The following is a 24803-nucleotide window of genomic DNA, read 5'->3' as shown; positions in this document are numbered from 1 at the left end:
GTGGGACCACGTGCTTATTTTAGGGCATGAGTCAAAGAACGAGGCCGTTGTACCACACCGCAGGAAACAGTATGGATTGAACGCTAACCCCGATCAGTTTTTAATGGTGGGCGTTCAATCATCACTTTTTTCCGTGATGTGGTCCACCTGAGATATGGATAAGTCTCATTTTTTGGGATCATGCCTTAAGATGAGCTGTAAAAATGGATGGACAGCGTGGATAATACACGTACATCATGGTGGGCTCATAGAGATTTTTCCGGTACCTGCCTGGGACTTTAGGGCTCACTTCATCCCTCCCGGGCGCGGCTTCGGTTGATCCTCTCGGTACAATGGATCCCTGGCTGTGGAGCCCACCTTGATGTATGTCCCTTACATGCGCTGTCCATCTGTTTTGACAGCTCATTTTACGCAATGATCCCAAAAATGAAGCAGATCCAAATCTTAGTGGACCCCACCACAGGAAATTGTGGTGACTGAATACTCATTATTTTCCATCCAACCTGTTGATAAGGTTACAAAGGAAAAAAAAAAAAAACACCCGAGTTGATGCGTTGCCTTGATGTATGGATCTTATATCCACGCTGTCCACACGTTTCGCCGGATCCATAATGTCAACCATAAATTCGTCTGTTGCCGATCACCATCTGTACTGTGGTGAGTGTATACAAGTGATGTGATGAGCCACGACGGAAATATCAAAGGATGACATTTTTACTGAATTACAACCATCGATAGTTTCATCTTAACCGTCCATTATGTGTTAACCAACAATCACACAATACAATTCTCAAGGTGTAAAATGTTTTTGGGCTATGACCCATCAAAAGTGGGACCCACAATTTGAACTTATTAGATTCAGTTATATATTCCACGTGTATGGTACACGTGCGCATGCTCACGGATGACCATAGTCTAACGGAGTAGCAACAATTTTCTCGGATAGAAAAACAAGGCAAGAGGAGGAGAAGAGGAAAAAGAAAATGGAAAATGGGGGGAGAGGAGAAAGAGAAGATGTGGAGAAGATAAGGGTTGAAAAGACATGCAAGCGTTGCAAGCAAACGTACGATCTGAAATCTAATACCCCTTCTTCTTGCAGGTTCCACCCTTCTTTCTTTGTTTCCAGAAGACACGACGACCAAAAGAGGTTCTCTCTCTCTCTCAATTCAAATAATCCACTTTTCTTTTTTGTAACACTGGTACATGAATCCAACTTATGGCTTGTTTTTCTATTTACGCATCTTAAACTATGTGATGAAATATTCCAGTAGAGAGCTACGTGGAGCCGTTGGATCAAGGATTGTTTCAATGGTCCAAAATGTTTCTATGATGGGCCTCACAGTAGATGGAATGCTCCACCCCAAACTCTCATATTTGAATTTAAACCATGTTTCATAAGGCAATTTTCCGATTTTTGAATCTTGAAGATTTTGAACGCAGCCTCCATCAGCTGTGCATCTTGTCAGATTGACGGCTTGGATCATCAAACATGACCGAGATCTAACGGGTGGTTCCATAGTATAGGTGTTTGTAGATTCCATATTCCAGAAGTATAGAGTATGAAGTTAATAGATAGGATGAAACAAAGAAGAATTAATATAGCTTGCATTGAGGGAGACAAGTGGAAATGGGTGAAAACTAGAAAATTGATGGATATAAGCTTTGGAATATAGGAAAGGACAATAATAGAAATGAGGTAGGAATAGTAGTAGATAAAGATTTAAAGGATGAAGTTGTAGATGTTAAGTGAGTAAATGATTTAATTTTGTTAAAAAAACTTGTCTTAGGAGATGAGAATGTTATTAGTGCATATGCGTCACAGGCAGGATTAGATGATAAAATCAACAGACAGTTATGGGGGGATATAGATGGACTAATGCAAGAAATTTTGAATGGAGAGGATATTTGTAGGAGGAGACTTACATGGTCATGTAGGAAAAGAAAGTAGAGGATATGAGAGGGTACGTGGAAGATATGGTTTTGGGAGAAAAATGAGGCGGGTGAAGCTATGATATGCTGTCATTGATTTCGCTATGATATACAATCTAGCTCTAGTAAACACATACTTTAGAAAGAGAGATGAACATTTAGTAATTTCAAAAGTGGATCATATACAACCCAAATAGATTTCTTTCTGGATAGGAAGACAAAATGATGAATGTGTAAGGACAACAAGGTATACCTAAGAGAGTTTGACCACACAAAATAGGTTAATGGTTATGGATGTTCATATTAAGAGATGGAAGAAACGAAATGAAATTAATTGATGTTCAAAAACTAGGTGGTAGAATTTAGAAGGAGAATAATATTATTTAGAAATAAATTGATGGAAGAAGGAAAGTGGAATGTTGAGGAAGGAGTAAACATTCTATGTGATGAGATGGCCGAGTGCATTAAGGAAGTACAAAATATGTTTTAGGACCATCTGGAGGGAAAGGTCAACCATATAAGGAAACTTGGTGGTGGAATGATGATATACAAAAACCTATTAATGAAAAACATTCATGTTTCAAAGCCTGGCAAGAGACTAGAAATAATGAAAATCTTGAACAAAATAGAAATGCTAAAATGATTGCTAGAAAGTAGTAAGTTTTTTTTTTTTTTTTTTTGAAAGGTAACATTATATATAATAAAAAGGAGATAAGACAATGGAGGAAAATCTGCTGAGAGGGCAGAAACTCCTTAGAAACCAACACCATTACATGCCAATAAAAGAGAAATCCTGACCCTTTAGCATATCTGTTTGGGACACCCATTCCGCCAGCAAACGCTTAGCTCTAGAAATAACTACGTGAGCAGAACTAGATACGTCCGAGAAACATATCTGGTTTCTTTCCTCCCAAACTGCCCACCAGACTGCGAGGATGCCCATCCTCCACAGGATGGTTCTGAGATTGCCGAAGCTGACCCCATGCCAGGCTTGAAAGAAATGGGCTGCTGAGCTAGAAGCAACCCAACTGACGTTAAACCGGAGGCAGAAATCAGCCCAGAGTTGAGAAGAGAAAGGGCAGTGGAATAGGAGATGATCCACAGTTTCTTCATTCCGCATCCAGCAGAGACAAATGTTAACAAGGACCATACCTCTCTTGCGTAAATTGTCAACAGTTAGGATTTTTTGCTTGCATGCGAGCCAACCGAACACCTGAATTTTTGGCAGGGCCAGGGACTTCCAGATCCGATGAACCTTCTAAGCTTCAGGGGGCACTGGACTAATGAGAAGAGAGTTGTACAATGAATTAACCGAGAACGAGCTATCTTTTGCCAAGCTCCAGGTTAAGGAATCTTCAGCGGACTGATCTGGAGAGACTGCGGCTACGCAACTTAGCAATTCCGTGTATTCAGCGACCTCCCAATCTTGCAAGTTACGCCTGGTTGGCAGATTCCACACGATGTTATTGCCTTGGAGGTCATAACAATTAGCTACAAAGCAGTCCTTTGAGGGGGCTAAGAGATAAATATTAGGAAATCTTTCTTTTAGAGGGGAGGAGCCGATCCAGAGGTCTGTCCAAAATCAAATTCTAGTTCCTTTACCCAACTCAAAGGCCACACCTCTCGACACGACTTGATGCTGCTTTAAGATTCCTTTCCAAATTGCCGACGCCTTGTAAAGTGAGGACTCCTTGGTCCACCAGCCACCCGCAGACATTCCATATTTACCTTTAATGACCAAATTCCACAGGGCCCCATTTTCTGTCCCTAGTCTCCAAATCCACAGGGACCCATTTTCTGTCCCTAGTCTCCAAATCCACTTGCCAAGAAGAGCCCGGTTCATCACCTTTAAGTCCTTCACACCAGCCCCTCTTGCTTTATGTTGCTAGAACACCTCTTCCCATCGCAAGAGATGGAGCTTCCTCTCCTCCTTGCCGTGCCAGAGGAAGTCACGTCTTAGTCTATTGATAGATGATATAATCTTGCATGGGCATCTGAACAGGGACATATAGTAGATTGGCAAATTCGACAGGGCCGCCTTGATGAGAGTGAGGCGACCTCCCAGCGATGAGTATCGACATTTCCATCTTGCCAAGTATTTGAATTCTGGATATAATCTTCTCCCAGAGGGACTTTGGAGGGCTGCCTATGCATAAAGGCAACCCCACAAAAGTAGTCGGGAGGGCAACAGGTAAGCAATGGAGGATGCTAGCGAAGGACTCGAGCTCCTCGGGCTCTAAGTTTTCCCCGAGTAACTTCGATTTGGCGAGATTAACTCTCAAACCTGACACAGCTTCGAAGCAGCAAATAATGGTCCGCAGATTTTGCAGCTAAACAGGGCTAGCTTCAGAAAAAATTAGCGTATCATCTGTGAACTGAATGCCTCCTAGGATGCCTGCTGAAAGACCTTTTAGAAGGAGCTTTGATAAGGCCTCGACCACCATGAGAAAAAGAAAAGGGGACAGGGGGTCGCCTTGCCTTAAGCCTCTAGAGCTCTTAAAGAACCCCTTGGGAGATCCATTTAGGAGGCACTGAGAAATACGCTGAACCTATGCATTCTCTTATCCACCTGCGCCATTTGTCCCCAAAACCCATCCTCTTCATCATGTAGTTAAGGAAATTCCAATTGACATGATCTTAAGCTTTCTTGATATCTAACTTACACACCAAACTCTTCACCCCGGACCCGTGGCTAGAATCAAGACACTCATTTGCTATTAACGCGCTGTCGATTATCTGTCTCCCGGCTATGAAGGCACTTTGGTGGCCTGAAATTACCCTACTGATCACCTGCTTGAGCCGAGAGGTGAGGACTTTTGCCAGTATTTTGTATGGCCCTCCTACCAAACTGATCGGTCTGAAGTCGTTGAAGGAGGCAGCCCTTGTCATTTTGGGAATAAGGGCGATAAAGGATGCTCCTAAACCTTTGGACAATCTGCCTCTATCAAATAACTGCTTGAAAAAAGCCATCACATCTGCACTTATGACCTCCCAAAAACGTTGGAAAAACAAAATGGGAAAACCATCCGGCCCTGGGGCCTTTTCGTTGCCAAGAGAATCAATTGCAAACTTCGCCTCTTCGACCGAGAATGGTGCTTCCAGCTGAGAGGCTTCATCCGACGAGTTGCTATATATCTAGAGGTGATCCAGGCTTGGACGCTGCCATTCTTCGCTTTTCAGGAGGGAGCTAAAGTGAGATTGCCTCTTCAGCAATGGATTCCTCGTCTTCAATTCTGATTCCTTCCACAATAACACTGGAAATCTTGTTGCAGCTGGCATGAATGTTGGCAATTCTGTGGAAGTAGCTGGTGTTCTTGTCGCCCTCCTTGATCCACTTTGCTCTTGACTTCTGTTTCCAGGCTATTTCCTTTTCGAGGGCCCTTGAGGATAGGGATTGGATCAGCTGGATTCTGCTTCTCATCAACGCAGGGGACAAGGGGGAGGATTCGGTTTTCTGATCTATCTTATGTAGCTCGGCTAGTAGCTCCTTTGTTTCTTGCTCTCTACCGCGGAATGTTGTCTACTTCCATTGCTTTAGGTGGCCCTTCAGCTGCTTGAGTTTAAAAAACAAGGAATACCCTGCGAAACCATCATCCTGAAAGGCAGCCCACCATTCAGCTAACATTTAGAATCCTTCTATTTTAAACCAAGATGAATCAAACCTGAAGGACTTTGGCCCCCAATTGTGTTCCACATTCGATAGAAGGATGGGAGAGTAGTCGGACGTTACTCTGGGAAGGACTGACTAGGAGACTGCAGCGAAGAGATCGAGCCAATCATTTGATAGAAGGAATCTATCCAACCGAGATAGGATCGATGAGGCGCTGCCATTAGACCAGGTGAATCTGGCACCTAGCAGAGGCAGGTCGATCAGCTCCTGATCCTCAATCCATTGCGAGAAGAATGCCATTGCGGGCAAGGTATCCCATATCAGTATCGGTTGGCATAACGGTGCCCTCTGATACTAATACGGATACGGGGGCGTAACGGTTCGTAACGGTGCAATTTTTTTTTTTTGCCAAAAATATATGAAAAAATATGGATTAAATCTGGAATATTCTAAGCATTCCAAATATGCATTCATTTATAAATTGGAACATATTTATGGTGGTGTAACGGTCCACTCTTTGGTGAAAAGTTGTATCGGATTGTCTGATGAATTGATGAACCAGACAACTTAGATTTCACTGCAAAACTCATATATTTAATTTTCTAACTATCTACTATCAATGATAGATATATTAAAATGAATGTAATATGAAAATATCTTACATGTGCAGGTGTTTGCAATTATTTTTCACAATTTATTTAACATACCTGTGGCAAAAATAGTGCGTAAATAGAAAAAAATATAAAAAAATATAAAATGATATCAAGAATCTGTAAAATGCACATTAACATGTTCCACTATGATTAACACATCATATTCTATCATTAAAACATCAAAACATTTAATAAAAAATGATTTTTCGAATTGTCAAAAAAATGTCCGAAAATAGCGCGTAAATAGAAAAAAATATATATAAAAAATATAAAACGAAATCAAGAATCTGTAAAATGCACATTAATATGTTCTGCTATGATTAACACATCATATTCTATCATTAAAACAGCAACACATTCAATAAAAAATGATTTTTCGAAATTTCAAAAAAAAGGGCCGAAAATAGTACGTAAATGTAAAAAAAAATTTTAAAAATATATAAAATGAGATCAAGAATTTGTAAAATGCACATTAACATGTTCTACTATGATTAACATATCATATTCTACCATTAAAACAGTAAAACATTCAATAAAAAAGTATAAATACCTATTTTTGAGGAATTTCTGGAAAATGGCCAACGAAGCTTCGAATCAATAAAATCCTTGATATAAGTTGTATTTGTCTAAAATATCAAGCTAAGATTGGTCGAAAATAGTAATAGAATGATTTAGGAAAAGTTTGGAAGAAAGAAGTTTCAAAAAAAGTGGAAAAACGAGCTTTAAAAAGTCAAAAAAAAAAAGTGACCGTTTTCTGACTGTTACGCCTTGGCCGTTACTGTGTAGTAACAGCCGTTATGCTCCGTAACGGCTACAAAATCGGTGGGGTGGCTGTTACGGCCCCGTATCACGTAACGGCCGATACGGGACACCCTGATTGCGGGAGTGTTGCTCTTCCCATGGGATTTCTCAGCTACTGATCTGATGACGTTGAAATCCCCCGCGATACAGGGAGGACCATTGAAGCTTTGACAGATGAGGCGCAGTTCCTCCCAGAAAGCAGCCCTACTAGCATCCGAAGTTGGCCCATATACTGCGGCAACCAGGACCTGAACTCTTGACCCTGTCTCTTGCAGAATAGTAGAGGTAGAGAACATGCCTATCTTGCTTCTCTGCAGAGTCCACCGGGACAACCTCCATGCTAGAAGAATGCCGCCTAAGCTGCCAATCGAGTCCAACACTAACCATTTTACGTTTGCTGCGCTCCATAACGTGCCCATCAGTTTGTTGTCGAATGCTTGGACTTTGGTCTCCTGCATACAAATGATATCTGGATTTTGCCTGCTACATAAATCTTTGATGAGGCACCGCTTTTGCTTGGACCCCGCTCCCCTTATATTCCAAGAGATGATCTTCATTTGGTAACCCTATTGCCCCGATTACTCTGAATAACCATTGATAGGCTGATCGAACTTGGCTCGCTGGATTGCGATTTTTTTTTTTAAAAAAATAAAGATAACGAGGAGAATTCATTGAAGAAAGGGAAAAAAGATACAAAAAGGACTGCTGAGATGGCATAACAACTAGGAAATTAAAAACAAAAGGTCATGACTAGAGAGACCATCAACTAAAATAGACCACTCAACAACCAGATTAGTAACCCTCTCCCAGACGGCATGAAACAAGGAGCTTTTGTCGTTGAAACACCTGTTGTTTCTTTCTTCCCAAATTGACCACCAAATTGCAAGAAGCGTCATACGCCAAACCTGAGTTTGGTTTTTACCAAACTTAATCCCGTGACAAAATGGCAGCAAAGCGGAAGGAGATTGCGGAATACAGGTGCTGATCTTGAATTTTCTGAACGCGTTCATCCAAAGGCTGGATTGCGATTTTGGGTGCTGCTGATACCTGTTGCGCCCTGATCTGGAAGGTCGACGACGGGGGGAAGGTGAGGCTGAGAGGGGCCTTCCGCTTGATTCCACGCACTAGAATAAAGCCACGAAGTCCTCGGGGCAGTCCCCAAAGGACAGACCCAGGGATCTCCCCACATGGCTGATCACATCCCTGATCCACTTTTTCTTGTGGATTGCATCGAGTATCCTTGCTATGAGGGCAGTGTCGATGAAGATGAGCCCATCTCCTTTGATGGGAGCTATGTCTGAGCCTGTGTAGCACTGAAGGGGCTCAGCTTCGATGACCTTGATTCCGCAGTCCTCCTGAAACAGCGTCAGGAGACCCTGGTTCATCTGATCAGAGGATGCAGATGGGCTGGAATGGAGAGTGGATATCGGCGTAAAGGGATTCTCCGATTGCATGGAGAAACAATCAAACTTTGCGCCGACGTTAAAGGGCCGAGGTCTGTTTGAGCTGGTGGGATTGATCTCAGGAACAGCGCCATGGCTATCCTGAGAGGCGACAACAGTTGGACTTGGGATATTTGAATAGATCCCTTGTCTCTTAGATGGAATGGAATCAGAACGCATTGGGGTTCCGGGTCTGGTGAGGTAGGATGGTTTAAGTTTAAAAGGCTATCCGAAGTCGTCAGGCCTGGACCCGACTCATGAGGCCCAAATGGAAGTTCATTTATTCGGCCATTGTCGGATTCGGGTCTCGCACAAGGGGCTCTCGAGATAGGAGAGATCCCACGCGTGCGATGGGAGTGACCGTCAACCCACTAACGTGTTCTCGGCCCTCCTTTCCATCGAACCGGGACGACGTGGTGATGCTATGTTGAGATCGATGCCCGAGATAGAAACTGGGATAACGCGTGTGTGGAGAGGGTTGTGTTTCAAGCCAAGCATCAACTCGATGGTGACACGCGTCTCTGTACGGGATGGGGGACTGCTCGAGATGTCAGTTCCTACAGCTGTGGCAGGCGAAAAAAGGTTTGGTGCGCCTCGGGAGCATAGGTTTCGTGCTCCGTCCTATCCTTGGAACATCGTCGACCCTGCAATCTTTGCTCTCCACTGCTCACTCCACCTTGGTACAAGCCTATCGTGCTCCTCCCTCTGGATGGGGAGGTTGAGCGTTCTTCCTTCAACGAAGACTTGGATGTGACTTGGAAGCGTTTCACCCTTGTTCCGTCGGATACGCACCCTGGCGACGCCCATTTCTTTATCGTTCTTCGTCAGGGGATCGAGTTCTATGAAGGTCCCGAGAGACGAAGCAGCCGAGGTGAAGAAGTCTTCGAAGCAAAGTTCTAAGGGGATCTGCCAATTGAGGATTCAAACATTCTCCTTTCCAAACATGGAGAAATCCTCCCAGTTTTGGACTTGAAGGACTGGGCCGTCTATGCGAATCGCCCCTGCCATGAGCAAGTTATCCAAGCCCGACCCCGGAGCGATTAAACACCATAGCTCGTTATGCCCGATAGGTCTGATGTCGAAAGAATCTGGCCGGATCCTCGTGCACCCATCGATCCATTCTTTGACTCGAGGGATGGATACCCCCTCTTTGGTAGTGATAACCACCGAGTCCTTTAGATCCTTTCTAGATTTTTCCAATCGCTCTTGTGAGATGTGCAATCCTTGCGCTAGGTCTACCTTCTTTGGATTGTGGCTTGAAGACTGTATCGGCTTTGGGGACGCCGATGAGGAGGGGTGGATGGGGTGGAGAGGCGGCATCGAGGTTGTTGACCCTGCTCGATCAAGAAGAATTTCCTTGAAAGAGCGGGTGTTAATGTTGGAAGCACCTTCTGGGCGGGGGAGCCTTTGTGCCCTCTTTGAAGGGGCATGGGGTGGGGGGTCTAGCTTCCTAGGTTGCCGATCCGGTCTGAAGCGCGCCTTTTGTACCAGCAGCGAGTTCCCGCTGGAGCTCTCTCCATGGAGCATGAGAACTGCTCTGGCTAGCTCAGCCTCTGAGCACATCTTGATGAGGGCGAAACCCCTACACTTGCCACTGGATTTGTCCCTTGGCATAACCACGTCCATCACCGCCCTACTCTGCCAAAGTCACGAGAGAGGTTTATGGGGAGCCATCCTTTCAGGTACCCTCTCACGAACAGGGTCGGATAGGTTGTGACTCTGTTTGATTTGGTGCCGTAAGAGGCCCTATTCCTCTTCTGCTGCACTACCTGGTTCCATTCTCCTTTCCCGATCAACCCCTCGGGCTCTGAAGGGCCTCCTTCTGAGCTCCCACCACATGCGTCAGTGTTTTTGGATCCCTCGAAGGCTTCCCTCGACTTTGCTGACATTGTAACCTCCTATGTCTATGCCATCGTCTCCGATGCTAGTTGTCTTCGTCGGCTCGTCGCTGCGCATCGGTGATCACGGTCGTTGTCGCTGCTCGTCGGTGATCGCGGTCGTCGTTTTTCCTTTTTATCTTTCTTTGCAAAAATCTCACCTTTGGAGATCCGGCCCCAAAAAGTAGTAAGTGAAGCGAAACTTAAGGATGATCTTTACAATATATTGGGTTGGGAACAAGAGAAGGTGAGAAAGATGCCTTTAAACTTGCAAAAATGAGAGACATGGAGCGTAGGGACTTGTATCATGTTAAATGCATTAAGAACGATGACCAAGGGGTGCTAGTCAAGGACAACAAAATCAATGAAATGTGGGGAAGTATAGGGATAGAAGGAACCATAAACTTAAATGGCATTGGATTCAATAGATACATTTGCAGGATTAAGATATCTGAAGTGAAAGAAGTTTTGAGAAAGATGAAAACAAGAAAGGCCTTTGGGCTAGATTGTATGCAAATAGAGGTTATTTTGGTTGATAAAGTTGTTCAACAATATTGTAAGATTGAAGAAAATGTGAAACGAATGGAGGAAAAGTATTGTCATACTTTTTTTTTTTTTTTTGTTAGCTTGTTAGTACACCTCACTGTCAAATCACACTTCACTGTTAGCCACCCCCACTAGGGATCGATACCAAGACCTCAGTGTTGAAATGAGGTATCTTTCACTTAGTCTACCACTTGAGCTATGGATCAGGGTGTTATACTTATTTATAGGAGACAGAGAGTAGCAGTAATTATTGTGGGATTAAACTTATGAGCCATAATATGAAACTTTGGAAAAGAGTGATTGAGCAAGGACTAAAGAATGAGATGAATGTATCAGAAAATCAGTTTGGTCTTATGCTAGGAAGGTCTATCGCTAAAGTTGTTTTCCTACTTGGACAATTGATGAAGAAATATAGGGAGAAGGAGGATCTCCACAGTCTTATTGACTTAAAGAAAGCTTAAATATGGCCTGTAGAGAGTTACTCTGGTCAGTGTTGGGAAATAAAAGAGTTTCAAGAGAATATATTGACATGAATAAAGATATGTATGGAGTAGTAACAAATGTGATGATCACTACTGGAGAGGCAAGTGAGTGTTACAATCCCAAGGGTTTAATAACCTAACTTGACGCGTTCCATTAGTCCTATGACTTTTGGTGTATTAGTTAGGTTCTTAAAAATTGGTATTAGAGCCAATACCACGTCTTGTATTCAAGTCACAAAAGGGGTGACCTATGAAAAGGGCAACTTGAACCAGAGTGAAAGTCGCCACAATGTGGAGAGGGCTCTACCTAGATAGGCTAAGTGCAACCACCATGAGTGGAGAGGACTGCCTAGACAACTAGAGTGTAGCTGCCATGAGTGGAAATGGCTACTTGGAAAAGGAGGCCAAAGTGAGTGCTGCCATAGAGTGGGCCACTATGGTTGTCGGCTGCAGATCATGGTGGAATGTTACAATCCTAATGGTTTAAGAACCAGTTTTTCATAAGTCCTGAGGCATTTGGCGTATTGGTTGGGTTCTTAACAATTGGTATCAGAGCAAACACCACATCCTATGTTTGAGTCGTGGAAGGCACGACCTATGAAAAGGGTAACCTGGACTAGAGTGAAAGCTACCATGACATAAAGATGGTTACCCGGACAACCAAAGTGCAGCTAAAGGGCTACCTGGAAAAGAGGTCAAAGTGAGTGCCACTATAGAGTGTGTCACCGCATAAGTTGATTGCAGAGCGTGGTGGAATGTTACAATCCCAAGGGTCTAACAGCCTAACTTGGTGCATTCCATCAGTCTGGGGGCTTTTGGCATATTGGTTGGGTTCGTCATAGTGAGTTCCTAATTACTAGAGGCTTGCATCAGGGGGTTGGCATTGAGCCATACATTTTCACATCAGTTTTGAACGAGTTAATGAGGCATTTGCAAGAAGAGATCCCGTGTTGTATGTTGTTTGCAAATGACATAGTTTTGATTGACAGGACGAAGGAGGGCATAAACACAAAGCTAGATCTATGGAGGGGTGCTTCAAAATCTAAACGATTTATACCTCATGAGAGTGGGTGGAAGGATGTTGCCCATAGTATTCAAGCGAGGTGGAAGAAATGAGATGTGCCTCTAGAGTTTTATGTGATTGTCATTGTGTACAACTCAAATTGAAAGGGAAATTTTGTAGGATGGCTATAAGATCAGTCATGCTTTATGAGACAAAATGTTCTGTAGTTAAGGAATGATGTGTTCACAAGATGTGTAGATGTTGAGATAGATGAGTGGCAAGACAAGGATAGAATTAGAAATGAATGCATTACAGGGAATTTAGGAGTAGCACCACTAGGTAATGAGATGAGGGAAAGTAGACAGATGGTTTGGTCATTTGCAACGGAGACCAAGAATTGCGCCTGTTAGAAGGCGTGAATGGTACAAGTTGAAGGCTCTAAAAGGTCAAGGGGAAGGCTCAAAAGGACGTGGGTGGAGGTAGTAAGAAAAGTCTTGATGACCTAGGTCTCCCTACCATATCTACATGGAAGGAAATGAAAGTGAGAATGAAATGGAGGTTCCTACCTTTGGATTATCAGGCCACATTATGTCAGGTTCTCTTGAGCCTACACGGGGAAATCTTACCTCCGAAAAGCACACAGAGAAGTACTATGACTTGACAGTTTGGTGTGAGTTGACAGAGACCAGCATGTAGTCAGTTGTCTGATACTGTAATGGATTGAGAGACAAGATATCAGAAGAAGATGGTAGTGGTTAGGCCGAGAAATGTTAATGAGGCCTATCAGATTTCACTACGGGTCCAGGAACAGTTAACAAAAGATGCTGCGAGGTTTGACAATTTTCAAGCAGGGTGATACGAGGCATCCAAACTGATATCCACTAGCTCCACACCTCGCCCCTTTGTGCCACGCATTGAGAGTAGTCAGAAACCTCTCATGATAGCCAGTGGTAATAGCCCAGGAGAATGCAAAATATGGTCCTAGGTGACTAAGAACATAGGTTAGATGTTGAAGAGAGGTTGTGGCAATTTCTCTTGCTAAAAGTTTGGAGGAAAATGCCAATTGGTAGCTGTGTATCCGAACTTAGATTCTCAACCTTTGTGAGGAGGTCATTCATGAGGAGCCTGAAGAACCTTTGAAAGAAGAGGATAGAGAGGTGGAACATCCCAATATCCCATGCATGATGCTTTAGAGGGTATTGAACAACCCCCATTACTTAACACGCCGGATTTTATCTGGTCCTATTAGAGACGAGAACAAATATTTGGTTGCAGAGCAATGTCCTCCACACACAAGTCCTTTGTGAAGGAAAGCCAACAGTCACAGCAATAGCATGAAGCTGGCAGCTTTTGAAGTTATGCTGTGTCAACACCTGCCTAAATGGTCCATGTCTTTGGTCTTCCTAGTCTCTGTCGCCTTGTGCATTCTGTAATCAACATAGACCCAGGGTATGATTTTCCATAACGTGTTGAAGTTCATCCAACATGAGACCCACCACATTGCAGCTTCATTATCCGCATTCCATCTTGGTAAACATGGACAGCTCAGCCTACAGAGTAGGACCCAATTCAGTTCAAGAGTTCCGAGGGAGGTTGTAGAACTTGTCGACTTTATGGAAAGTGAAAGATATAATGTTTGAAAATTGAATGGGTTGATGGAACCATTGAAAGGCAATGCTCGTGCAGATTTGTTCACGAACGAGGCTGTCTCTCAGGCCCTTTTTTTTTAGTCCAGGAAAATAAAATAAAATAAAGGGACCACAGAGTAGTGAATCTTCATAGAGGAATAAAGGGCCCAAATCATAAAATATTTGCCTGGTCCCTGCTCGTATCTGGTCCCCCAAACAGTAGGAGGCTCCTTTCCTGACTAGCTTTATCGGATATCTCATAAGCAATTCTGCTAGCTCAGCCACATTTAGCTTATCAAACCAGAAAAAGAGTTCTGATCTTCTTTGTTTCACATGTTTGCTGAACTGGCCTTTTATGCTTGTGTTGTTGGAGGTACTATGAGCTGGGACCTGACGATCCTCCCTATGCTGCCAAGTTCTATGACTGCTGCGGAGCCGAAGACCCAGATGCATCAGGCTGCACCACTGATTTCCATGTTTCATTCGACGAGTAATTGTTCTTGATTGCCCTAGACTTGGATTGTAGAATAAGTGAAATAACCTATGTTAATAGATATATATCATCTGTTATCAGATGGCTTTGTAAATGCAAAAGCTACAATTTATTTCTCCTTTTTTCTTCTTCTGTTACCTTACGCACAACTGCACAACAGAATTCATGCAACCCTGACCAGATAATTCTATCTGCATGCTGTATTCACATCTAAGAACTGCAGCATGCACTCATTAATGGATGCCCATGCATCATTCATGCAACCATGCATATGTGGAATCCAACAATATCATTTTTTATGGAAATGTTAAAAGGTGAATAGTTGAAGGACGAGCCATTCATCATGACCTTGGAAATCAAGGTTTAAAATATTTAGGGAGAAATCAATATCCAAGGGAATCTACCCCCTGGCTTCATTTTTTGAATAAAACCTTGGAAATGGAACCATCTACACAAACAACAACAACAAACTCATTTCCAAGGAAATCAAATTCATCTAGAGAGTATTCTCTGAATTCCAATTACCCTGAATGCATGTATGTTTCTAAATTCTAACCTTCATACACAGAATCTGGGAAGGATCACTTGCAACAGATTTAGTTATAAAAGGCACTCTGAGATCAGAGCCATTGATGTATTTGGGCCCTCATATGGATGGGTCATATGCTAAAAAACCACACCCTACAAAAGCTCAGTGCCATCCATGTCAAAGTAAGATACGCTCAATGTGATTTTCATTGGGATTTTGATTGTACGCCTCATCCTTGTCAAGTCCCACAAGATGAATGGCCTAGATTCTACACGACCACTGCTTTTATAGAAATTGAATCCCATGCATATGTTTCCTTCTTCAAATGTCTCTTTCTAAACAAAAGTTCTATTTTCGTATGGAGTTGTAGACAGTGTCTTCCTTGGAGACCTTGGTCACATGACAATGCCCTTCACTTCCCAACCAGTCGAGACACGGAGCCCTTGTTTCACATACGTAGCAGTAGCACTGTAATCAAATCATCCATGACGGATGCATTAGTTAAGATTAGAAGAATCAACAGCTCTAATTAATGTAATGAGATCGTTCACATGCTTACTTCAACATTGTACACGTGGAAAACATATTACTTAAACCGTCTGATCGTGGGTCCCTCTCTTGATGTTTATGATCCTAAATTCGAATGTGATTCAACGGTCACAACCTTTGATTAATGCATATTTGTTTTTTGAATTTGGAGTCTTGACCATGGTGGGCTGGAATGAGCCGATAGGCCTGAGAAAGGAATTGTTAGAGCAACGATCACAACTGGATGGTCAGAGCGGTCCAATTATCGAACTTTCTATAGCTTGGGGGCCCGCCATATGGAGGGTCCTGATCATTGGAAATGATAGCCACGTGTACTGTGAGGAGGAAACCACAGGCCTGAATATTAGCAGTCCCCCGGATTTCAGTGGGACGCATTGTATTTGTACACCCCAGTTATAGGAGCAGCTTGTGTAGAAAGGGAGCAGATTGGGTGTTAACGTGGGGCCCACCTTGATGAAGTGTTGTATATCCACGCCGTTTGTCCAGCCCATTTTAGGCCGTAGTCCCAAAAATTAAGCAGATCCAAATCTCAGGTGGACAACACCATAGGAAACAGTGGTGATTGAGTGCCTCACCATTAGAAATTCTAAAGGGCCCATCTTAAGGTTTTTGTAATGTTTATTTGCCATCCAACCTGTTGATAATGTCAAGAAGACCTGGATGAAGGGAAAATACAAAGATTAGCTTGACCAATAACTTTTGTGGCCCACAAAAAGTTTTTAATGGTCATTTGGCACTGTTTCTAGTGGTATGGTCCATCTGAGATTTGGATCTTTTTAATGTTTGGGATCGCCTCAAAAAATGAGATGGAAAAATAGATGGACGGTGTGGATATGCAAAAATAAAATAAAATACACGGTGGTGGTGAGTGCGCTCCAGTTGATCCCACCCGTTAAAAACATCAAGGTATTTGGATGCTCACTTCGGAACACCGTCCAGTTGTGATCTGTTGATAATATGATTCACTTCAAAGAATAGGAAATGAGGAATGCAGCACTCCATCACCGAAAAGAGGTTTAAAATTAGTGGCTAGGATCTTCCAATCGTGGAAGCTTTTGGAGCGTGGTCTCTGGTCTGTCCAGTGGGCCACATCAGAACAAGGTTGCCACGTTCAATCTTAAACCTTCGTGCACCGTGCATATCCTCGTGGAGGGGAGAACTATAGACTCGACAAGTGTGGTCCATGGTCCGGCGATCCAGACCGTTGATTTGATAACCAGACACATTTGGTGTTTTTTCTGTCAAACCTGGACCGTGGTTTCTTCTTGACAGTGTATCTACAAGCAACTGTAGACGAGAAATGCAATGGGGTCCCTATTCATGTGAAGACCATCAGTACATGAGGGCCTACAAGCTGAAATGGTTCTGATGATAGTAACCGTCCATGTTTTAGATGCTACAATCAATGCTTACGGATGATTCTAATCATCAAAATGTGTAGATGGATAAATATAAAATATAAAAAAGAAAATTTTCGATGTATTATATTCAAATCTAAAATCCAATGGTGAGGATGACAGTTGAAGTGTGACTGATGAAGATATTCATTAAATAAAATTTATCATCACCATATTCCAACAAGGTCGTTGTAGTATAGTGGTGAGTATTCCCGCCTGTCACGCGGGTGACCCGGGTTCGATCCCCGGCAACGGCGTTTTTTTAAAAAAAAAAATCATTTCCATTTATTCTGATCTTTTGCTTAGGAAAAGGAAGAAAGAGGCCTTACTTTGGTGCAGTAGCTTTGATGAGGAGTGCTGTGGAAGGGAAAGCTGAAGCAGAGATGTCTTGGATGTGGATAGTCCCTCAACGGCACCTATTTTCATCAAAACCGCTCATCATCTATTGATAATGGGGAAACCCGGCTAAACTGTACGCGTGATCAGGACGGTTCAAATCGTGGACATTATTTTGGATGGACTATGGCGGTGAAAATCGCAACATCCAGATTATACTAGCCATCTGATTTTCGACCATTCGTCATATTAGTTCTAACCATACATTGAAAACAGGTAATTGGATGGTTAGGATTGTTCGAGAGTTCACCAATCGGGTTGTGATCCATCACACATGGCCTGGATTGATTTACATTGATATACTTTTACAGCAGATGAGTCGCCACCAGTTTTTAAATGGTGGTTAACTATCACCATTGTCAATCCGAGGGGAAGTGATGAACTAATAGAAGGCAGCCACTATTTACACCCTCCCCGTTTGGTATCATCGTACAAAGTTGTACTGCTTTCTTACCAAAAAGTTGAGAAAAAATGGTGTTTCTATCAATCAGGGCGTATGTAAATATAAAATTCTCTGTAGAAAATTACCGGTCCTTTCTCGGCAATGATAGCTATATCTTCCAAGCCTAGGAGCGATTTCTTGCACTTAAAATCAGAGGGGCTGATCACGTAACATCCATCATCACCGTCGAATCCCTTGAAATCAGAAGGATTAAGCTCGTAGCATCCATCATCACCGTCGAATCCCTTGAGATCAGAAGGATTAATAGCGTAAGATCCATCCTCACCGTCCATGCCCACCTTCCTTTTCTTATCCATCCGACTCCAGAGTAACTCCGATGGATTCTTTTCTTTTATACTTTTTCGTTTTTAAGGTTCCAAGGGCAGTCGAACCGGCGTATTGTAGGGACGCGGATTTCCTGCCAAAGCATTTCACGGGAAGTTCCTGCGCACGAATACTCAGTGGGGCCCACCGTGATGTTTGTGAGAATTCCACCCCGTCCATCCGTTCTGAGAGCTCATTTTAGTATATCTTACAAAAAATAAGGTGAATCCATATCAAAAGTGGGCCGCACAAGAGGTAAAATTGGGGAAAGAAATGTCTGCCGTTGAAACCTTCCTGGGCTCTACCTTGATGTTTATATGATATCCAAACCGTTAATAAGGTCATTCCCACTGATGTTTATATGATATCCAAACCGTTAAAAATATTCGATGGCCATACGAATGTTTCAACGATGATCATTGAATCCCTATTTTTTCCTCTCGTGTGACCCACTTAAGTTTTGTTTTCATGTCCCAAAATGAGCTTGAAAAACGGATTAACGTGGTGGATTTCTTACAAAAGTCACTGTAGGTCCCACACAGCATCCCTGCGCAGAAAATCCCCGTGCCCGTGCACTCGCACAATAAAGAGGAGAATGATACTCAGGCCGTGTATGCACTTGATACTAAGGCACTTATAAATCTCATACGCGGAAGGCATTAATCCAAATAAAACCGACTAGATTGTTCAGGACACTGATTCCGAATCAGAATCTAAAGATCAGATAGAGAAATTTACGACTGTGCACCCCACCTTTTATCCAGTGGTTTTTGAAGCAATACAAACTTAGAATACGCAATTGGACCTCTTCGTACGGAGTCAGAATTTCAGGACGAAAATACCCCCACCTTCCTTTCGAGACGAGCGCTGACGCTCCTCCAAACGAGAGTTGTACGAACGGCTCAAAAGCGATCAAAGTTACGTGGCCCCACAGCTATGTATTTATTATATCCACAACGTTCATCCATATTTCAAGATCATTTCGGAGCATTATCCCAAAAAAAAAAAAAAAAAATTCATATCCAAAGATCAACTGGACCACACCACAAAGCAGCGGGAAAATTGATTTTCACCGTTAAAAATTTTGTAGGGGGGCCCACCGTGACATTTATTTTCCATCCAATCTATTCATAAGGTCACAAAGGTCTTTATGAAGAGGAAAAACAAATTTCATAATGATCCAACATTCTGTAACCCCTAAAAGGGTTTCAATGGTAGGCGTTCAATTCCCCACTGCCTTTTACAGTGTGGTCCACTTGATAGTTAGATCTATCTTATTTTTCATCTCAAGCTTTAATATAAGCTCGCCAAATAGATGGACGGCTTGGATATAACACAGACCTCATGATGGGACCTACAAAGTAACATCGCAAAAAAAAAAAAAAAGAAGTCATAGAAGGCCGTGGCACTACCGCCGCCGCGGCAGTCCGACCTTTTTTTTTTTTTTTTTTTTTTACATGGAGAACTTTTTCTCCCTTACATTTTTCTCTAATACATAATTAAGTAAATATGTATATATAAGTATATAAAAATATTTTTCTATTTTTCAATTCATTTCTTTGTCTATTTATTTAACAAGCATATCTCCTAAACTAGAATGATTTACTTAAAGTACCACATGATTTTCAGGTAGGAGAAGCTAATTAAGCCAACCAACCTAGTTATTTTCCAAGATTCCATCGGGTCGATGGTCGAAAATCCATTTCATTCAATTCGTGGTCAATTTCAATCACTTCGCGGTCAAACTGGAAATTCAGCAGGGCAAACATGAAATTGAGTGAGGAAAACTAGAATTTAGTTGGTAAAATATGAAATTGAGCAGGGCAAACATGAAATTGGGGCTGAAAGTCGGGCCGGTTGGTTCGGGTTGGTGCTCAACCCTAACCAAACCCAAGGTTCCTATACCTAAACCTTGACCTAACCCAACCCAATCTTGGGTTGGAAATTCTCAACCCAAGCCCAACCCAAGAAGGCTTGACTGGTTGATTAGTTTGGTCGAGTGTATACATGTCTATTTGTGAGAGAGAAATCCGACATATCTTGTTAGCTTAAGTCCTTGGAAATGACGTGGACAAATGGAACCCGACATCACTAGTGTACCTTCTACATATACAATCCACACTCAATTATAATTTATAAGTAACTAATATATTGATTGGGTTCGGGTTGGGTCAGGCAACCTGAGACCTCAACCCAAACCCAACTTGAGTTTTATTGGGTTGGTGTTTGTATAGCCCAAGCTTGAGATCGGACCTGATATATTCTGCCCGAGCCTCATCCAATGTCGGGTCGGTCACAGGCCAGTCGGGTTGAACCCGCCTAACTTTCAGTCGTACAAGAAATTGAGGGGGGCAAACTAGAAATTCAGAGGGGTAAACATGAAATTGAGTGGAGGAAACTATAAAATCAGCGGGGCAAACTAGAAAATCAGCGAGGCAAATTAGAAAATCAGTGGGGCGAACTAAAAAATCAGCGGGGCAAACTATGAAATCAGCGGGGCAAACTAGAAAATCAGCGGGGCAAACTAGAAAATCAGCGATGCAAACATGAAAATCAGCGGGGCAAACTAGAAAATCAGCGGGGCAAACTATGAAATTAGCGAGGCAAACTAGAAAATCAGCGGGGCAAACTAGAAAATCAGCGAGGCAAACTAGAAAATCAGCGAGGCAAACATGAAAATCAGCGGGGCAAACTAGAAAATCAGCGGGGCAAACTATGAAATTAGCGAGGCAAACTAGAAAATCAGCGGGGCAAACTAGAAAATCAGCGAGGCAAACTAGGAAATCAGCGGGGCAAATATGAAATTAAGCAGGGCAAACATGAAATTCAACGGGGCAAACTAGACAATCAGCGTGGCGAACTTAACAGATATTTTCATGCCTTGAGCCGATAAATCTAAACTTATCCAATGTTCAAATGGACCACACCAAATGAAATTTTGAATTGAACTTCTATTGTTGATCATTTCTTAGGGGCTACAGAAGTTTTGGATCAAGCTTATAATTGTTTTTTCTATTAATCCATGTCTGTATGATCTTATGAATAGGTTTGATAACAAACAAACATCACTGTTGGGCCCATTATGGTTTCAACGGTGGAAATCATTATGCCCATTGTTTCCCGTGGTGTGATCCACTTGATCTTTTGATATGCTTTAATTTGGGGCTAAACCGCTAAAATTAGATAGAAAAACGGATGGACGGCGTGGATATACTACATACATTCAATGTGATTTTCATGTTTCATCTGCTGATTTTCTAGTTTGCCTCGCTGATTTTCTAGTTTGCCCCGTTGATTTCTTAATTTGCCCCGCTGATTTTTCTAGTTTGCCCCGCTGATTTTCTAGTTTCCCCTGCTCAATTTCATGATTCTCTGCTTCAGTCTATCTTCTCTACTTCTTCTAGTGGATGCTGCCTATGTGGTGTTATGGTGGGCCTTCCCTTGGAGGTGTTGTCACTAAGGTTGGTTTAGGGTCTTGGATGTGAGATCATAGCAGCAGACTATGGTCTATGGTCAGAAGTTGGGAGGGCTAGATGAGAATGTGTGGCAGCTGGTTGGTTTGTATAAGTGGAATATTGTATGTAGGGAGAGTAATCGCTTCGGCCTGTGGGATTTTAAGAAGGTCGAAGAGTGGAGGAGTCAGATTTGCCTCCGTGTTGTTGGTGAGTGAGGTGGTGTCTTCCTGGTAGTGTTTATGCCCATTAAGGGACAGCTTGGCACGTCTTTTCTTGTTTCTCTTTCTCTGAATAATAGATATGATAGGTGAGGCCCGATGTTTTTTGTGGAGCCCACCTGAAAATGTTCCTTGTACATCGTCTGTTCATTTATCAAAAGTTTTAGGGGCATCACCCTCCTTTTAGAAAAAAAAGAGGGGGAAACATGAAAATGAGCGGGGAAAACTAGAAAATCAGCGGGGGAAACATAAAAATGAGCGAGGCAAACTAGAAAATCAGTGGGGAAAACATGAAAATGAGCGGGGCAAGCATGAAAAATGAGCGGGGCAATCATGAAAATGAGCGGGGCAAACTAGAAAATCAACGGGGCAAATTGAAAAATGAGCAGGGCAAACTGAAATATGAGCGGGGCAAACTAGAAAATCAATAGGGCAAACTTGAAAATGAGAGAAAATTCACCCCAGAGAGAGAAAAAAAAAAGGATTTCATCAGCTGAAAATCGAAGATAGAGAAGAAAAATCCCTCAATTTCAAGAGAAAATGAAAAAAAATCAAAGCTCATGTAAAGAAAATACCTAAAAAATGCCAACAGAGAGAGAGAGAAGAAGGTTTGGGGCTTCGGGGCTTTGAGGCGCAGCGAGAGGGAGAACAAGAGTTGAGGGTTTGGGGCGAGAGAACGGTTTGGGATTTGAGGTCAAGCACGGATTATGAGAGACCTTTGGAGGAAGTTGGGATATTAGATGGGGCCCACTGTGATGTTTGTGAGGAATCCACATCGTCCATCCATGATTTGGACTGGTCTGTTCAGTCTCATTTCGAAAAGAGTAGTATAAAAAATTTCAATAGGATAATCTTAATGTTCTAATTAGTAGCATAAAACTATGTAATGGTCAACGTTCAATTAAAGAAATATCTAAGGTTTGAGGGTAGCAACTTTAAAATCTATGTGAGTTTGGGGTGTTGTCACAGTTAGATCCATCAAACTTGTATAGTTGGGCATGGACCTTATGATTCCTTTTGGAAAAATCGGTAAATCCTCAAGTGGGCTCAGTTAAAAGAGTCCATATTTGCAACTTGGATTGATGTTCTACAACAGGATTTCCATGCTAACATTTCAAGATATAGGGATCATGGTTTTGTGAACTTGTTGGCAGGTAACTTGTTGTAATTGAGTTTGTGTATCATGAATTTGTTATATTGACGAGGGAAGAAAAAGACTAAAGAGAGCATGTCATGAAAAATGAGGTTTCTTTCCAACAGTTGCATATACGTGTTTGTAAAATCTTAAAAGAGAGATAAGGGCTTCCTAGTATAACTCTTTGTATACAAATAATTTTGTCACTACACCAAAATTGTGAATTTAGAATAGTTCTATCTTTGATTTAGGAATGGTTTTAAGCTGTTCCAAATTTGAAACTTTTATAAACCATTCTAAATATAGAAAAAGGGACAGTGTGGATTTCTCATCTCTTGTGTAGCCCACTTTGAGTTTTGGATCCACCTCATGTTTGGTCTCATGTCCTAAAATGATCTCTCAAAATGGATGGAACTGTTATAAACCATTCTAAATATAGAAAAAGGGACGCTGATTTTCTGGTTTGCCCCGCTGCTTTTCATGTTCCCCCACTGATTTTCATGTTTCCCCCGCTAATTTTCATGTTTTCCCTGCTCATATTTCAATTTGCCTCGTTGTTTTTCTAGTTTGCCCTGCTACTTTTCATGTTTCTCCCACTGATTTTCTAGTTTGCCCCGCTGCTTTTCATGTTTCCCCCGCTGATTTTCATGTTTCCCCCGCTGATTTTCTAGTTTGCCCCGCTATTTTTCTAGTTTGCCCCGCTGCTTTTTATGTTTCCCGCACTGATTTTCTAGTTTGCCCCGCTGTTTTTCTAGGTTGCCCCGCTCATATTTGTATGTGTCCAGGAATTTATCCATTTCTTCTAGATTTTCTAGTTTGCCCCGCTGCTTTTCATGTTTCCCCCGCTGATTTTCATGTTTCTCCCGCTGATTTTCTAGTTTGCCCCGCTCATATTTTAGTTTGCCCCATGTCTTTCTAGTTTGCCCCGCTGCTTTTCATATTTCCCCTGCTGATTTTCTAGTTTACCCCGCTCTTTTTCATGTTTGCCCCGCTCTTTTTCATGCTTACCTCTCTCATTTTCATGTTTGGCCCACTCATTTTCATGCTTGCCCCGCTAATTTTCATGCTTGCCCTCTCATTATCATGTTTGCTGTAAGGGCCGTGAATAATTTAATAATATTAATAAATATATATATATTTAATCTTATCTTTATTATTATTTATTTATTTTAAATCTACCTTATCTCCTATCCTATCTAAATCTTTAACTCGTTTAGTTTAAATATACCTCTAAACACTCCTCGCATCTCTCGAGATAAAAAGAGTTCTAGTCAAACTAAAATATTAACAAAGAGGCTACCTGTGACAACAGAGAAAGGGAGAAAGAAAATTTTGGAGTGCTTACATCGGGTATGTATATCGTCCTCATTCTAGTATTTTTATATATCTAATATAAATTGATTCGGTGAATGCAATGAACGGTGTGGATTGGTCACACGTTCATTGTATTGGATTATGGGTGGAGGCCCTTTAAAGGTGAGGTGAACCTAAAATTATGTAATTGTAGTTGGTGCGCATCTGATCAAATTAGATTTGGTCTGTACGGATCATATGATCCCTAAGGCCAAAATATACAAAGGCCCTAATATTCAGATCAATCTAACCATCAGATGGGCCACATTAGTTAGACGTAAAAGTGTTTGATAAATGAATCTTGGATATTTTGCGCAAGTGTTGCTATCACTTGGCGTAGAAGGTCAAGATGGGCCATTGGTGAATGTGTGGTTAGATCCACACCACTCCTCAAATGCATAGAGGTAAAACATGACAAGACCTCAAGAATCTGAATGATCTGACCATTCGATGGACCACCCTGATCAAGTAATTATCACTAAATTTTAAAATCTTGTGAGGGAGAAAAAAAATAGAATATAAATTTGAATTATTTAATTAA

General features: G+C 42.1%; 2 protein-coding genes and 1 non-coding gene across 3 annotated transcripts; 2 read left to right on the top strand and 1 right to left on the bottom strand.

The window, feature by feature from the left end:
- Positions 1-954: 954 nt before the first annotated feature.
- On the top strand, positions 955-14580 carry LOC131248186 (uncharacterized). Its single transcript, XM_058248300.1, has 2 exons — positions 955-1147; positions 14345-14580. The coding sequence occupies exons 1-2, from the start codon at positions 984-986 to the stop codon at positions 14463-14465; spliced, it is 285 nt and encodes a 94-aa protein (XP_058104283.1). The 5' UTR covers positions 955-983; the 3' UTR covers positions 14466-14580.
- Positions 14581-14853: 273 nt separating this feature from the next.
- Positions 14854-18140, bottom strand: LOC131249853 (RPM1 interacting protein 13-like). The gene is made up of 3 exons (XM_058250600.1): positions 17864-18140; positions 17269-17355; positions 14854-15461 (listed from the first exon to the last, which is right to left on the bottom strand). The coding sequence occupies exons 1-3, from the start codon at positions 18092-18094 to the stop codon at positions 15342-15344; spliced, it is 438 nt and encodes a 145-aa protein (XP_058106583.1). The 5' UTR covers positions 18095-18140; the 3' UTR covers positions 14854-15341.
- On the top strand, positions 17125-17196 carry TRNAD-GUC (transfer RNA aspartic acid (anticodon GUC)). Its single transcript has one exon. It is a non-coding gene; the product is annotated as a tRNA-Asp (tRNA).
- Positions 18141-24803: the final 6663 nt, after the last annotated feature.

The sequence above is a fragment of the Magnolia sinica genome, chromosome 6 (genome assembly GCF_029962835.1).
Source record: "Magnolia sinica isolate HGM2019 chromosome 6, MsV1, whole genome shotgun sequence".
Taxonomy (NCBI): Eukaryota; Viridiplantae; Streptophyta; class Magnoliopsida; order Magnoliales; family Magnoliaceae; genus Magnolia; species Magnolia sinica.
This window is presented reverse-complemented; position numbering and strand designations above follow the sequence as displayed.